Here is a 17,375-nt window from a genome sequence, read left to right on the forward strand (position 1 = left end):
ACCAGAGGAGCTATCCAGTCATCTAATGAGGCCTCCTTGTCCATCACCATTACAACAACTCTCGTGGTCTGTTTGCAATTGGAACCAACTGGACGATGGATTTCAGTAGCTGTTTCACAGGAGGACTCCCCCCTTGCCCCTCCCCCACGCTCTGGCTTCCTCAAGGGCCAACTTGTTCAAACAGTTTCCGCTTGGCCTTGACTGCATGGAAAGGTCCCCTGTGCCCACAAGCCAGGGAAGATGTGATCAGAAACGACCTAGCCCTTTGGTCAGCATCTGCTGCTCCCTTTGAGTCATTAACAGAACTGCAGTGTACACAAGGCACCAGAGCACCAAAACTATCACCCATAGGACAAGCCTGAAAGCTTAAGAGAAGACTCCAGACTCCCCTCCCCCTCTCCCCACATAGGGTCCATGCCATCCTGATAGAGTCCAGACTCAGTCCCAAGCACCAGAAAATGACAGCATTGCTAGCTTAGACGGGGCTACCAGGTTCCACCCCTTCTCGTCCTTTCCCAAAGGAAATATGGTGCTGAAAGAATACGACCAGACAGGGCAGTCACACAATGATAACATGTGAGTTTTTGTAAATGTAAAAGCCTGGCTGCCTTCTGCTCCCCTCCCATCCCATCCTGAAGTGGCTACAGCCAAGAGGTAGGTGAACGATCCCAATTAGATTAGCCGGATAAGGGTGCCTGGGGATTTTCTTGTATGAAAGAGACACCAGATAAATGCAAGATTATCTCATATAACTCTATTATTTTACTCCTGTAAATAAAGCTATCAGAGATCTCCCAGGAAAAGGGTCTCAAGTCTTGTTTCCAATTCCCTCCCAAACAGCCCTGACACACCTGCAGTGGCACTGGTACATTTCAGAATGCGCGCTCACTGCAGCCCCACAAAACAAAGCAGCAATTCTTCTGGGGTAAACAGGCAAGACATCTCACCACCTGTGGAAAAAGCCAGGAAGAAAGCATAGGCTCCTGGGTCTGCTTCCAAGCCTGCTGCACCATTCCCACATTGCCACAGACAAGTGACTGAGGTCAGCATTTTACACTGATGTTTGAGGCACCTCTGTTTTAGATCTCCAGGCTGAGACAACTGCTCTGGATGGTCACAATTGCCCATTTAGTCAGCTTCAACCAAAGTTGTGAGAGCAGCTCGCCATGTGTGAAAATCTGTCCTGAGCTGCCAGGAACACCAAAAATGGAAGCACCCAAGAGTCAGTGAGCACCGTAAGAGTGTAGGCCTGTGATGCTGTGTTTACCACACACACACACACACACACACACACACACACACACACACCAGGGAAGGGTTAATATGGGTCTGAGAGGTCACCTAACCTGACTGCCTGTGCATGGAGCAGGCTGGGAGGAGACAGACTACTCCAGCAGAGGTGAGCTGGCAGCGCGATGGAAAGCAGGGTCCCTGCCTAAGGAGCTGGTGCCTGCCTGAACCCAAGCAAGGGGAGGAATGTGCCAGCCGACCTGGGAGCTTGATCAAGGCCCAGGAGCCCATGATTAAACAGGAGGGGAGCCTAAAGCAACAGGGGCTTGTCTGTGACTAGGTGGCTGAACGCTACCTAAGCATTCTGGCCTAGTGTGGTGTGTCAGGCCACCAGCTAGGTATCGTTTCATTGACATATATCTTTCCGGGACTCTGTTAAGGATTCTGCAGCTCTGGAAGAGGAAGGACTCTGCCAAGTGGTCTGGCCAGGGGACGAGGGTACCTCTAGAGCCAGAGCTGGGCAAGAGACAGTGGAGGGGAGCAACTGAGGCAAAAGCTGCTGCAGCACCACTGACAGCCAGCAGGGGGTGTGCTGAGGCAGCAACTACAGCACAAGACCTGAGTACATAGGTACCAAATGTGAAATGCTGATGGTGAGGTCTAGGACATGCCAGTGCATACAGTGTTTTGGAGTCCTTGTGTGGAGATGCAAAGTTTTCTCTTGTGTATGGCCCATCTACATTACAGGGACCATAGTTATGGTGTTGTGGCAAGGCTGGCATTGTAATGACACCCACAGCGACAGCTCCTTGAACCAGGGCAGCTTGGCCAACAGAAGCATTCTTCTGCCAGCCTCACTGGGTCTACCCCTGGGATTAGGTTGGTGCAGCCACAGCACTCGGGGGATGGGAATTTTTAACAATGGAGAGCTGTAATAAGGGTGATCTAAATGTTGAGCACAGACCAGGCCAATCTTTTAACCACAATCATGTGGCATTCCAAATTCTACTGTACATCTGTGCACAATGGAGGAAAAAAAGAATCCAGACAGAGAGAAGGGAAATAGGACATCAACCTCAGGGCCAGCAATAGACCCAATGCACCATTCAAGTTCAGAGGTTAAATCCACACTAAACATGAGAGGGAAAAACTAGAGGAGTTTCTCCAGACCGAGCAACCTAATATGGAAGAGAAAAACTTCACCATGAATGTTCAAGCTCACTCCCCTGACAAGTTACAACATGGAGGAAACTGAGGTACTGCCTCAATCCAGAAACTGAAGAAAACAGAAGCAAGATCAAATAAGTCCAGAAGGCCTGTCTTCCCCAGGGTAGAGATGGGGAAAGATTAGGTTCTCTCATTACAGGGCAGAGTTCCAGGATCCAAACCTACTAAGAGCCAGAGGCTCTCAGTCCTGCTGGAGGGTTAATAACTCCTCTCCAGAGATCTGGGGTGAAGTGTCTCTTTCATTCAGCTTGAAGAAGTGGATAGTGGAATTAGAGCGTCATGTATCTGCTGCTACGGAGGTACCGGCCATCCTCAGCTTCCACCTCAGGTCAATGAGAGTTGAAGGTATCTGACACCTAACAGTTTGAGACGCACTGGCTGTGGAGGGATGCTCTCAAGGTGACCTTTAATAGCTGGAATGGAAAGAACAGGAGAATATGCCCCTTTAAAAATTCCAGTCAGGTCTATCAAAGGCCAGGTTGAATATCTATGTGTGTCCCCACTCTTAACTGAAAGCAAAGAGTAATTTGTAAATAATGTAATTGATTAGAAGGGGGGGTAGTTAAATTAATTTTATTTTCTTGATTAAAAAAATGCCAACCAAATTTCACACACATACCCCCAAGCCTCCCCACTTCAGAGGTTGTGAGGGGATCGGGGGGAGGGGGAGCTGCTTTTATCAATTATGCAAAAAACTGCAAAAACGACCACCGTCCTCCAGATGAGTTTAAAACGAGAAGAAAACCCTTTCAGAATGGGAAGAAATTACTCCCCAAGGCAGCTGAAATTTCTCTTGCAACTTCAAAGGACAATAAATAATTCAAACCACTCATGCCATTCCTCTCTTGCTCTCCCCTCCCCTCTTCTCGATTTTATGCTCCCGAGTCAATTAAAGGTTTGGAGGACATCGGAGAAACTTTTGAGAATGATAAACTAGTTGGGGGTAGGGTCGGTTGGGTTTAAATATAAGCTTTTCTTTTCCCTTTGGTACCTGAAGGCAACCAAAGTGACTCTGCATGTCACAGCTGGAAGCACAATGGCCCCAGCCCATCAAATCTCCAACACTTTCTCGTTAATAACAACAGGATGAGTCACGCTGAACTCCACTTGGGAAGACGCTCTCAACACAGAGAGGCAACCCATATTCTCCATCCCAACCACCCGAATATTTCACTGTAGCAACAACTGTTGAAGGAATATCTGCAACTCTCTCTAAGCCTAACCCCCTCTGTAGCACTTTCTCTCTGGAAGAATTAAGATGTGAATTAGTTGTGATCTTCACCACCGTCAAGTATTGGTCACTGAAGTGACCCTGGCAGGACTGGAGCAGTTGAAAGCTCCCCTATCACCAACTGTGTTATTATATATTGTCCGTACAACAACAGCAGCTAGAGGCCTCAGGATTGGGGCCCAGTAGTACAACGTATCAAAACACAGAGAAGGACTTTCTCTACATAGAGCTTACAGTCCACACTTATAAGACAAACACAACAAGAGAACTAGGAGTCATTGAATGAAATTAAGGAAGTTTTTCCTCATGCAGCACACAGTCGGCCTGGGGAACACCTCGCCAGAGGAGGTTGTGAAGACCAGGACTTCAACAGGGTTCAAAAAAGAGCGAGATAAATTCATGGAGGTTAGGTCCATCAATGGCTATTGGCCAGATGGGGAGGAATGGTGACCCTAGCCTCTGTTTGTCAGAAGCTGGAAACAGAGGACAGGAAGGGGATCACTCAATGACTACCTGTTCTGTTCACTCCCTCTGGGGCATTTGGCACTGGCCACTGACAGGATACTGGGCAAGACAGCCCTTTGGTCTGACCCAGTGTGGCCATTTGTATCTCCTCATGGCACTGGGAGGAGAAAAAAGGAAGGCAGATAAAACAACCTGCCTGAAGTCACACACCAGACCAGCAGCAGAGCTTCTCATGCCTATCCCGCACCCCGTCCTCCAGCGCACATTGCCTCCCCGCAAGGATCATTGCACTGTTCGCTGCAGCACCTCCAGCTGGCAGAAGTGAAAAGTGCTGCTCCCACTTCATGACATGCTGTGCTCATGGGGAGAGTTTAACCAGCACTTCATTTGGAATGAATGACATGCCGGGGCTGATGCAATCAGGTGACTCAGGAGGACAAGCATGAGCAAAGTGCCCCCTGCCTATGGAGGAGCATGGCAGACCCGTACAGTAAGGCTGTATCAGAGGGGACCACAGCTACAGCTCTTGGCCACAGCTCTCGACTTCACTGTGCTAGAGGCAGGGCTACCGATGGAGAGAGGGAAGGGGCAGCTGCCCCAGGGCCCAGCGACTTAAAGGGCTGGGAGCATTGACCGCCAACAGCAACAGCGGCAGCAGCAGTAGCAGCAGCAGCAGCCACCAAAGCCCCAGGCCCTTTAAAAAGCCACTGCAGCCTGGTGGTGCAGGACAGGCATTGCTGAATGGCTGGCGCCAGGGAGACAAGACCCAGCCCTGCCCCGCCCCTTCCACCTGAAGCCCTATGCCACCAACCTATCTGGCAGAGGGAGTGAGGGGTGGTAGCAGACAGCCAACCCGCCAGTCTGCAATCCAACCATGATCATCACAAACAGCGTGTCCTAGCTAAGTGCCAGGGAGAACAGATAGTTTACCAGAAGCAGCTCATACCTTTTCTAAGGGACCGTTCACAGGGAACAGGCTGACAGAAGTGGGTCTGGTAAAAGATATTCTCTTCCCCTCCTTGTCTCGCTAATATCCCAGGACTGACAGGGTTACAATGACACATCGGACACACATACAACATTTTCATCTGGTTGGCCAAAAGAAGACTACAGGCCGTCTATATCAGAACTACTGTGATGCCTCTCGGGACTAGAAGTCCTCTCATTACCCCCTGACTCCATGAGGGGGAACACTCCTTTCACCTAGGCCAAGGAAGTCTTTCCCATTGCATGGAAACAACAGTGCATTCATTCCCAGTCTACGGGGCTCTGTCAATTGGTGCCCTGTATTATCCAGCCCCTGACACTAGCTGCTCACAGAATTCCAGGTTCCCTGCCCCAAAAGGAGCAGCCAGCCCCATTTACCAGTTTTGCCTGAAAAAAAATAGAGTTCAGAAAAGGGCAACAAAAAGGATTAGGGTCTGGAACAGGTGCCATATGAAGAGAGATTAAAAAGACTGTGACTTTTCAGCTTAGAAAAGAGGAGACTAAGAGGGGATATGACCGAGGTCTACAAAATCATGACAGGGATGAAGAAAGTGACAAACGAAAACATATTTACTTGTTCCCATAACATAAGAACTAAGGTCCACCAAATGAAATTAATAGGTAGAAGGTTTAAAATAAATAAAAGGAAGTTTTTCTTCACACAGCCCACAATCAACCTGTGGAACTCCTTGCCTGAGGATGTTGTGAAGACCAGGACTTTATCAGGGCTCAAAAATGAACTAGATACATTTACAGAGGTTAGGTCCATGAATACTTATGAGCTAGAATGAGTATGAACAGTGTCCCTACTCTCTGTTTGTCAGAGGCTGGAAATGGATGACAGGAGAGGGATCACTCAATGATTACTTCAGCTGGGATTCATCAATAAGGTGGAGCTGGGCCACTCACTAGATATGGCAAGGTGCCTTCCTGGAGCTCTCTAGGTCTATAGTTAACTCTTTTCATGCTGGCATGGGGTCCCCCGACTCTCCCTCATTCACAGTCCCCTCTTTAAACTACAGCCAGAGGCCACAACTGCATTATACCTGGGCAGCAGCAGAGTTTAAAAGTGCAGGAGAGTCTTTGCCAGCTTGTGCCCTTTGAGAGTTATGGCATTCTGCAAATCAAGGACAGAGCAAGCGCAACTGAAGGAAAGACACTCAAGTAATGTATCATTAAATGGACTTTATCCTTTTGCTTTGTCAATTTCAATTTAGCTCTAATTATTTACCATAATCCTTGTGAGCATGCTACCAATCGTTCTAGAACATGATTTATAGAAAGGCAACATTAGTAAGAAGTAATGCTCACTACAGCACCTGCTATTAAATCTTTGCTCGGGCGGGGGACGGAGGCTACCGGCTCTTTGTGTGGGGCTGAACCAAGTACCAATTAGCAAGGTTCTACTGTAAAATGCAAAGAGTTAATCAATGACGGAAATGCACTTCAAGAGCAAACGTGCTAATTTTGCTCATAAGAATAAAACATTTCTACATGGTATGTGACGTTATCTGCTCCTGAGAAGGACTTAAAAATGCATATAGTTCCTTCAGGTCAGAGATGGGTGTAGGAGGCCAAATCTATTATGGCCTATCACACGCTGCTGCATCAAGTGGATTGGTAAGTCATAGAGCGGGGGCCAGGAAAGACCCCGTAGGTTTAATATTCCATTCCTTTATTCTGTACAGTCACATGTGCAAATAAGAGGATCCCAGGCTCTAGCAGCAGGGGAACCAAGGTCTGGAAACTGAGAAATCTGGTACCCTGCTGATCTTGAATACCTCATTTCCTGGCTGTGGGCCTCTTTCCCTTGTGAGTTAGACTGTAAGCTCTTTGGGGCAGGGACTGTCTCCCACTGTGTGTGTGAGACCTTTGTACAGCACCTACCTAGTACAATCAGATCTCTGCGCAGGCCTTTAGGTGCTGCTGTTGTACAAGCATTAGGCAGCGGGTTTAACACAACCAAAAGGAAGCAATTCTTCAAACAATGCACAATCAACCGGTAGAACTCACTTCCGGGGATGTGGTGAAGGTCAAAATTATAACTGGGTGGTAACTCCAAGGGAGATGGGTCCATCAAATGGCTAATAGTCAGGATGGGCAGAGATGCAACCCCATGCTCTGAGTGTTCCTAAGCCTCTGATCGTATGACAGGGGATGGATTACCTAACGCCCTACTCTGTTCATTGCCTTTAAAGCCTCTGGCACTGGCCACTGCAGGCAGCCAGGATACTGGGTTGGATGGACCACAGTCTGCCCTATATGGCCATTCTTATATTCTGATATTAAACACTATTATTACAGGGGGGGTTGGCTGAATTAACAATGATAGGACTTCCTATTTAATGGATGGAACTTAACCCGCTCCTCCCGCCGAGTGAACCATTTAAAATTCCATGCCTGTCTCCAAATATGTAGAGGAGATGAGTAGGAGCAGTAGGTTAAAAATAAGTGTTGTGGGGGTTTTCTTTGTTTTTGTTTTTTGTTTTTTTTTTGTTTTTTTTTAATATGACAGCTGTCCTGTCCATGGGCATTCTCCCCAAAGTTCTCAGTAAATTATTTAAATCTGCCAACAAACCTGCAAAATGGGAGGAAGTGTTTGAAGACCTGTTTTATAGGGGGCGTAAACTGAGACACAGAAGAGGCAGCGATTCACCTAGTGATGTACAAAAAGACGACTAAGGTGCAAATGGAGCACAAGAGGCCTGGCTCCCAGGCCATCCTTTGCCTCTGAAGCTGGCAATAAGTCACCTTTCAGCTGAAGTTTGTCCCCTGCGAGTTCCAAACAAACGAGTGGTGATGTAACCACCTGGTGGACACAGCCTTCGTGGCTGCAAAGCCGTAGCGTCCTGTGGTGAACGAGGACAGGAAAACAGATCAGTGCTGTGATGAGCACCAGCCAAATGGAAGCTGGCCAAGAGACTGCAGCAGGACAACGCCCCAGGCCGTACAACAGGAGCTGACACTGTCAGAACTGAGCGACAACTCCCCACACTGGCTCAATGGTTGCCAGAGGCCAAGCTGTTTGCTGTTGATGGACCTCTCCAGCGAGTGGTACGGATTGGCTTCAGCACTACAGACCAGGTGAGTAGAGACTGGAGCATTATTCCAAGTGCTCCCCCCAGCCACCTCACCCATTCAGGATTGTGTGTATATGTGGGAAGGAGGGAGTCACAGATATTAAAGTGAGAGGACTTATCTTTATTTCACAGACTATTAGTACTGTCCAAACACTCAACCCAGCAACCAAAACCAAAGCCCAGTATTCCAGCCCACAGGAGAGTAGATTAGCATGTGCCACAGGAGCGAGAACATGAGGTGCACTAGTAGCCAAACCAACTCATTACCACTGCTCAGGGATTAATCGCTACAGCCCAACGAGCTTTCAAGCAGCATCAGACCCGTAGGAATTGAGTGGGAGAGAATCCCTGTCGGCCACGCACATCTGTCAGACCACCAGGTACCCCGAAATTCAGAGGAAGGGAAGCCATGACTTTCCCACCAAGGAAATACCATTCTCCATCCAGGCTGCTACGTGAGAGAACATTTAAGAGGGAGAGGAAGCTTCGCCCACTTACCTCCCTCCCACACAGGACTAGGACAGAGGTGGGGGAAAACCCTTACTTATCTCCATTTTGCTCATCTGCCCCTGACACATGACAGTAGCCTGCAGATCAGGGTAAAACAGCCTGGGTCTTTTTAAGGGAGCTGATGTGGGAAGGTCCAGCAGGCAAATCTGCACCCAGGAAGCAAAATAAACCCAGAGGAAGCAAGAAATAACACGTGCACGCACAGCTATATGGGGACACACACACTTTTCATTGCCTGGGGCTTGAGGCCACTGCAGACTTACAGTTAAGAAAAGCCAGGCAGCTTCCTGGCAGCCAACAACAAGGTGTCTAGTGATGCCAGTCACCGGCACATCTTGGGCCATACAACAAACGCCTTCCGCCACAATCCATCTTTCCCAAGCAGCTGCGCTTTCTAGAGCACAGCCTGGTTTGTCTCAAACACAGCAAAGATTCTGTCCAGGCATCTAGCAGCCTAGGGGATCTCAAACAAACATCCTACAACTAAGCCTTATGCTACCAGAATCCCTCTCCCATGATACAGACGGGAAAATCAAGAGTGCAAGGAAGATAAGGCTTATGAGCCTGCCTTGCAGAAGTGCTGGGCCCCCAGTGCTCAACTAATATCAATAGGAACTTTATGAGCATACATTTCAGATGTACACCTTTTAAAAAAAATTATAGGGCCTGATTCTCCCAGTCACCACCCACAACATACACTCAAGTCAGGGTGGCCTGCAGGGAAAAGTGCATTCACATGCACATACATTGGGTTTTTCATAATAGGGGCCTGAGCAACTCATGCAGGGTCACACATTGAATTCAGTGGCAGGAACAGAACCCAGGAATCCTGACTGCATGTTCTTGGCTCTTAAGGCTAAGCCACTCACACCGAGAACCAGGAATTGAATCCACAAGTCCTGGCTTTCAGCTTTCTGTTTTAGCCACTAGGCCACCCTACCTCCATTATAACAACATACCTACAACTGCATGTTAAGAATGCTCAGTAATGTGGTTTATCCACTGAGATGCAGACAAGGGAATAACCCAGTTCTGAAGTTCTTTGGCAGTCAATTCACTTCTCTCTCTCTGTAAACGAGGAAATACCTTATCCTCCCATACATGCAAAACCCTCTCATGTGCAGAGGCTAAATGGGACATGTACAAAAAACAGGAACTACGCCAGGGAACAGTAAACACCTGCCTTAGCTTCTGCAGAAAAGAGAGTGGTACAAAAAAACTCAGCAACTAAAGGTCTCGTTCTGCAGTCAATCCCTGACAAACACATCATCTTAGTAACCTTGATAACAAAGCAATTACATGCAAAGCTGTCAAGGACTGTGCTGACCAGAGCACTGGCATTTTTGCCAGCTTCCAGCAGGTTTGGTGGGGGAGTAGAAGTAGTCATAATTCAATCAGCTAGGAAATGACTATTCTGCAGATCCCTGAGCGACCAGCCTACGTGCTGAAGGAACATTGCATTCAAGTCACTGAAGTTTTTACAGCAATACTTGCAAGGCAGAGAAGATAAAAACGGTGTTAAATTGAGACAGGCTAGCTCAGTGGAGGAGGAATGGAAAACTCGTGCTTCAGTGACAGGTTTGAATCCAACCCTGGTGAGCAGAGGGTCAAGGATAGTTAATGGTGTACAGAGGCCTGAGGGAAGGTGCAGGAGAACCGGACAGGACCACATGAAATGAGCTTGCCAGGTCTCAGTCCAGTTCCCAACAAGCAAGTAAAACTTCCAATGCATTAGGCACCCCCATGCCAATTTCACAGACTCCGCGGAGACCGAAATGGGCAACACAAACTGTGCTGCTCCTCCCTCCTCACCATGCAAAGTCCCTGGAAGGCTGGGGGATGAGGGGGGGCATGGCAGCTGAGGAGTGCATGGGAAGCTTGAGATGCCTAAGCCAGAGATCAGCAGAGGCCTTGGGTGCACCAAACCCTTCACCGGCACCACATTCACACCCAGTATTTATTAAGGGAATAGGGAGGGGATGTGCTAACTGATCCTTTAAGAAGAGACACTCCTCTGGCCATCAGGCCTGGCCCCATGCAGAGGGCTGAGTGGCTGCTTCTCTGAAAAGAGAGACAAAACGGGGATGTGCTGGGTAAGAACCCAGAAGCCAAAGGGATGGGGGAAGGTCACTTACTTTCTGACATGCAGCCAATCAGAAGCAAGGAGAGGAGGTTCAGGAGGGGGATCAGCGAAGACATTCCCGGGCTGCAAAGGATCCTCATTCTCGGCAACGACCTCCCACCCCAGCCGGGAAGGCCCTGGTTCAGCGAAACTCACAGCGCCTCCAAAGCGAGGTCAGCACCTGCAGACACAAAAGGAACCGGCAGAGAGTTAGCAGCCCCACACGCTCTCGGCTGTTGTCCAAAGGGGGAGGGGATCCGAGAGCACATCGGAGCAGGGAGTGGGAGCGGTACACAGGAAGATGGCAGTCCCACGGGGAAACGTCAGACAGCAAGCGATTAAAACGGCCCGAGAGACAACTCCACCATGAATGACCAAGATGCGGGTCCAGGCACAGCACAAGGCTGGACTGGCCCCAGGTTTATGGCTCTCGTAGATAACGGTGAACCATGTGAAAGCACAAAAGGGATCAAGCCAGGGAAGAGAAGAATGAGCAGGTGGCACCGACGTAGGCAAAGCCCCATCACCACGTGCTCCCTCCCCATTCCTCCCCCTCCCCCTCACTGGCCTCAGAGGCTGGGTGATGAGGTGTGAAGTGATCAGACCTGATGAGGCACAGAGACCCTCTGAAAGATTTTTCACAGGCTGGAGTGAATGGAAAAAAACAGAGGAGAGGAAAAAAAAAAAGAGACCAGCTGGGAATGGGGGAGGGATGTTTCCAGGATGCCCCCAAAAGACATCTGTATGGGGGGGAAGGCTTAGCCCCAGAGCCTGGCTGAATGTGGAGCAAGCAGAGCAATCAACCCAGTGTGCACAAGCTGGGCTGCTGCAGCCCCTGGCGCCCCTTCAGTGCAGACGTCAGAGCCAAGGGTGAGCAAACTTTTTATGTCGGGCCCCACTTTTCACCCCTGCAATTATCAGCCCCTCCCCCCACCTGTCTAATGTAGTTCAGACCTATGGACTTTTCAGTTATGGTCACATGAAAGAACAAAAGCCTTTCAGCACGTGCAAGAAAATAAGCCTGGGACATAATCGGGACATAAATGTGAATGCACAGACATAAAAACAGTAACATATTTCTAACTTTTTATGAGATGAATGAGCCTGAGTCCCAGCAGCCCATCATGGTGCACCCCCTCTTAGGAAATTTCATGTCCCCCTGACAGGGCCCGACCCACACTTTGTGTACCCCAGGATTAGACTGCTGAGGGCTCTAATACTTGAGTCGTGTTCCCATTCTCAGGCTTGGCACAGCTTAGTGATACTGAGCAGCCTGTGACATGCAGGAGGTCAGACTAGGTGATTAGATGTTCCCCAAGTTTAAGGTCAGATGGGACACCTCTTCCCTCGAGTTCTAACCACGGTCCCAGCCACCCCCTGTGTGCATGGAGCAAGGGACTCTCCCCGCTCTGTGCCTCGGTTTCCCTCTGTTAACAACAATCTTTACTCAGCTTACGAGACTTTGGAAGAGTCATGTTTACAATGTGTTCTGATGAAGGTGAATGTGATAGAAGCACAGAGGGTTTTCATTACTGCTGGAAGCCTGTGGGTGGGAATGAATCCCTGCTAGGGAGGCCACATTGCCCTGTGACAAATATGGGACACCAGCCTCTGGGGATGGGGGGCTGTTGTCCTGCGCCAGGGCTCCTCAACAATGGGTGCTGCTGCCCTATGGGGAGTCACTGGGAATGGGGGCTCTGCAGCCTCCTGATGAGGGGAAGCAGAGAATGGGAGCTCCACAACCTCTTCTGCAGCCTCCCAGCAAAGGGAGCTGGGGAATGAGGCAGCCGCACTATGTCAGGGGTCCCTGTCAGTGAGGAGTGGTGCACTGTGGAATGGGACACCTGCCTCACAGATGAGCTTCACTGCAGCAAGAGCTGCCTCCCTGAGGTGCGGGGTACTGGAGAATGAGGCAGCCCACCCACAGCAGAGCTTGCCAGCAGCGGGGGGGCTGCCACCATGGGGTGTCAGGGAACAGGACAGGCACCTTGCAGAGGAGCTCCTGGGCAGCATGGGCTGCCACCCACACACGGGGTGCCAGGGAACAGGAGCCCTTCAAAATACGGGACAATCTGCCCATTTTCTTAAAAGAGTCGGGATAACTGCAAGACAACTTAACTAAGGGACTGTCCTAGTAAAAACAGGACAGATGGTCACCTTAACACTTGCTGAAGCACAAACAGGTTCAGTTATTTAGCAGCCTGGCCCCAAAAGAACAAGAACACCAAAAAGACTTAGGACTGGGTTCTTCCCTGCTTAGGGCAGGACAGGAGGGGGAGTGAAGGAGCTGGCTTTAGCTCAGTCATACTGAGGCCCAAGCTGCTGAACCAGGGGAGCCTGGTGTAGCACAGATCTGCAAACATCCATCCCGCCTCTCCATCCTTCACTGGAGCTGGGGGAATCTGGGAGGCAGACAGAGCTGGAGTCAACCCTGAATGAGTGCCTGGATCTTTCTCGGTTCTAATAACGCTTCAAGACAACCTCTTTGTTAACACTCAGGGAAAGAACCCAGGATAAATAAGAAAGTCCCTTAGACATTACAGCTTGTGATATTCATTCCCAAGCAGCCTCCTCTCAGCAAGCAGCTCTGGGCTCATACTTCACGGATTATAAACTGCCTGGTGCACGTGTGACAGGAAACTAGCTCTTTGCTTCTCATTGCCAGCCCTTTCAATCTATGTGCCCATGGCACAGGAAAGCAGAGCTCTGCAATTTGGGCTACCCAAGGCTTGTTGTTAGCCTCAGTGTCTGGAGGAAGCTTAGAGTGCAGCTTCCTTGGCAGCCCTGCGACTAAGAACAATGGGGTTTTGTTTTCCTATTTGAACAGAGGAAGGCAGGGGCCCAGGGGATCATGAACCATTGGGATGACAACTGTGAATTAAAGGAGGGCTGTGCTATAAATGCAGCACAAAGGAAATGGAATCAAGTTGGCTACAGCTGGGTTGATATTCCCTCTACCCACAAATGAGCATCTCTCGAATCCCATTGGCAGGAGGGAAACCTCCTCTGCGTGATGTTTTTAGGTACTTAGTATTTAAAACCAGGGGTCGACTGGCCTGCACCCAGAGCACCGAGGAGAGTTCAGCACCAGGTGATGATACCCCCCCACTCACTCACTGTTCCCCCCCGAAAGCACCGACGAAAGCAGCAAAGTCACGCAGACCATGTAGCCAGCTCTGAACTGACACCTGCACTCTCCCTCGCCTCCTTCCACAGTGGCTTTTACACCACATAGATGGTTGCGACAGGAAAGGTCTGGTTAAAGTGGTACGGCAACAACTTGTGGATGAGAGAATGAGAGAGGCCAGAGGGTGACACTTCTGCTCCGGTGCTCATGTGCTTCCCAAAGGCCTTCATGGAGACACAAAGCACTGGCAGAGATATTAGGACACGTCAGCCTCAATCCAGCAACTCATCCTTCAGAGCAGGTACGTCACCAGGCTTTTTTCCCCACTGGACTCGCCGTCGTCAGGATTATGGGGAGGGCAAAATGGGATCCCACATGGCTCTGATGAGTAAACGACGGAGCAGTTGGGGAGAAGAGAGGAGAATGCTCCATTGTCTTCACACAATGGGGACAACAGAAGCACTGGAAGTGGATGGACTCGCATGTGTAGCCACCAGAAGTCCCCTTAGTGCCTAATTCTCCCACCCACCCAACGACTGTCAGCCCAGTCCACCTCGTCTGCTTGTTGGATTCTTGGGGAAAGGCATAAGCCCCCTCTTCCCAATGCACCTATGCTTATTTAGATTCCCGGAAGGAAGTTTCTTCCTGGCCTCTAGCAGGTGACAGCTGGAGCACAAAGGCCGGCTGACCCTCAGAATAATTTTCTTGGTTATTTACATTCACAGCAGCATCCCTATATATGCTACAGAACACGCATCACTGGGAGACCCAGGTACAGCACGACAGGCCTCTCGCCCATCCCGCAGCACAGCTAAATGAAGGCACGAACTACCTTGATGTGTGCCCAAATCTCCCGGATTTCACCACCTTTGCTCTCCCTTCCGGTATTTGCACACCATCTGCCTAGGTCCTTAGCTTTTTACTGTCAGATGTGAGGAGGAGACACCTGACCTGAAGCCTCAGCAACCTACTGGCACTAAAATGCACATCATGATGGCTATTCTTGCACTGAGAAGTCCTGCTGGGCTCCCTGATGCAGCATCTTCTATGGCACACACAGGGCCTACAGGCCTCAGCCTTTATTGGAGGGGGCAACTAAGTGAAGTGCTGGTCCACTGTGGTGTCAGGGCTGCACTAGACAGAAACAAGACTAAAGCTTTGCCTCTGTTGGCAACTGAGCAACAAGGCACCCGTTGGTCACAGCTGAAACAACAGATGTTGTTCGCAGGTGTTTGAACACACGCACACACAACAAACACTGTGCCCTGGCAAGTCCTAGCGTAAACAGTGCTTTGTCCTGCCGACAAATCAGATGCCACTGGGAGGAGGTGTTTACACTGCCTGGCTTTTAGTGGCACAGCTATGTCAACACAGCTGCGTAGTGTAGACAGACCCTAATTCCTACAGGCCAGAAGCTGCATTAAGGGATTCTTTCCTCTGGGCTCCCTCCTACACAGTGGCAACTGGCACAGAAGTTCTGGGGGGGGCACCGGCCGTGAGCCTCTGCCTCGCCCCCGTCCCATTCATGCTCCGTCCCTGCCCCTCCCCCACTGCTCCGCCTATGCCCTGCCTCCCCTCCTCTGCCCTCACCCACCTCTTCCCATGGAAGTCCTGTGCCACTTCCTGCAAATGTGGGGGCAGTGCCCCCTCCCTTGATTGGTGCGGCCTGACAATGAGTGTGGGGCTGGGGGGTGCGTGTGACCCCCTTTGCACCCCACCCACATCGCCCCAGCCAGGACATCTGATTCTCTCCCATTCCCCAACTGAAACTCCTCAGTGGCTCATAAGGAGCCACACACATGGTCGGCTTTTAAAGACTAATAAAGTATGCAGTGCTTTGCTGCAAGTTGCCCTGTAGCCTGGCTTCTCTGTCCTACAGAGAAAGGCTCTGGACTACTTAGAGGCCCACCAACGAACTCAGGGTAAAATATTCAAAAGCACCTATGTGCTTTAGGAGTTTAAATTGAATTGAGCCTCAGTGGGGCTCTGGTTAGATCACTTAGGTGCTTTTGAATATTTTATTCCCAATTTTCAAGAGAGCTGGACACCTACCTCCATTAACACATCCCAGCCAGAATGGAAGGCTTATCCAGAGAACAGCTTAGCTATTGTGATTCCCAGAGAAAGAAAATCTATGCTGCCTGTACTTTAAGAGGGAACCTCTCCCCGGTCAGGAAGCCAGCAAGGGCAGGGCTACAGGCTTTGGATCTAGATGGCTCACTAAGTCACTTCACAGGTGAAAAGCAAGGCAAGATGCAGCTTCTCTTCCCAGTTTCTCCCTGAAAGGCACAAAAAAGGCCCTCATGTGGTGAAAGAAATTCAGAGTGGTTTTCATTTTGAAGGATCTGAAAGGAAGGCTTTTTGGTTTGTTTTTGGGTGAAAAAACACTCAGCTGACATTTTAAAAATCAAACCCAAAAGTTCAACAATCTTTTCAATGAGGTTTTAAATTTAAATTATGAAAGGTTGATTTAAAAATTCACAGGTGGTCTTTTTATTCATGTTTCACCAAAAAAGGACAATTTTTCAAAGTAAAATTGTTTAAAAAACTGTTACCCAGCTCTCATCAGCCATGATTAGCTTTTGCATCTCATCTTCCCAGAGAGTGCATAGGGCAATTCTCCCCTCACCTGATTAAACCACGTCAGCCTATCATCACAAGAACCGCACAGAAAAGAAGCTGCATTCTGAGAGCTCTTCTCTATGCATTAATGCTTTCTCCGAGTTGCCAGTTCAGTTGGCATTGCACATTAATAAAGGTCAAGGGGTCCCCTCATTTCCTGCCTTGTGAGTGGGGTGGGATTTTTTTTGGCTACTTTTTTTTAAAAAAGCTTTTAAAGCACAATCAATCAATCAACCAACCTGCCTGCTATCTCCTCTCCAAATAAAGAAGCCCGACATTTAAATAAACAAGCAGGCACCTCTGGCTTCATTATGAGTCAGCTCATGTTGATCTGCCCAGCCAACCAACCACCTTCACAGAGACCTGAGTGAGCAGTTTGTGTGATGTGGGCAGCTGCCCATTGGGAACTCAACCAAACTCTCCCAATCACAGTCAGTTTGGGCAGAGGCTTATGACCAAATGAATCTTGTTAGGTGACTTTTCCTGGTGTTCCTAGAGGCAGAGCCCACTAACCAGATTCCTGGGCCAAGTTTGAGACCAGCACACAACTCAGGAAGTAGGTATGACTCTCCCGGGTTTTCCATTCAACATTGATCTCCAACAGAATGAGCAAAATTATCAGAGACCCATGACCCTCTATACTACACACTAACAAGCTTAGAGCAGTGGTTCTCAACCAGGGGTATGGGGAGCTCCTCCCGAGGGTACATTCTCAACCTTTCAATGAAAACGTATACTTATTTTATGTTCACCTAATTTTTTTTCATTTATCCT

The 17,375-nt window shown here is 49.3% G+C and overlaps 1 protein-coding gene across 7 annotated transcripts in view; it reads right to left on the bottom strand.

Moving 5' to 3' along the window:
• The window catches only part of PTPRS (protein tyrosine phosphatase receptor type S), a 267,499-nt gene that overhangs the window by 137,057 nt on the left and 113,067 nt on the right, over positions 1-17,375 (bottom strand). For all 7 annotated transcript variants that reach the window (XM_074978298.1, XM_074978303.1, XM_074978302.1 and 4 more), the window contains one exon: positions 10,866-11,033. In XM_074978298.1, coding sequence (XP_074834399.1) covers positions 10,866-10,953 — 88 coding nt within the window. In that variant the 5' untranslated portion in view covers positions 10,954-11,033. The remainder of the gene's footprint in view (positions 1-10,865; positions 11,034-17,375) is intronic.

The sequence above is a fragment of the Carettochelys insculpta genome, chromosome 27 (assembly GCF_033958435.1).
Source record: "Carettochelys insculpta isolate YL-2023 chromosome 27, ASM3395843v1, whole genome shotgun sequence".
NCBI lineage: Eukaryota > Metazoa > Chordata > Testudines > Carettochelyidae > Carettochelys > Carettochelys insculpta.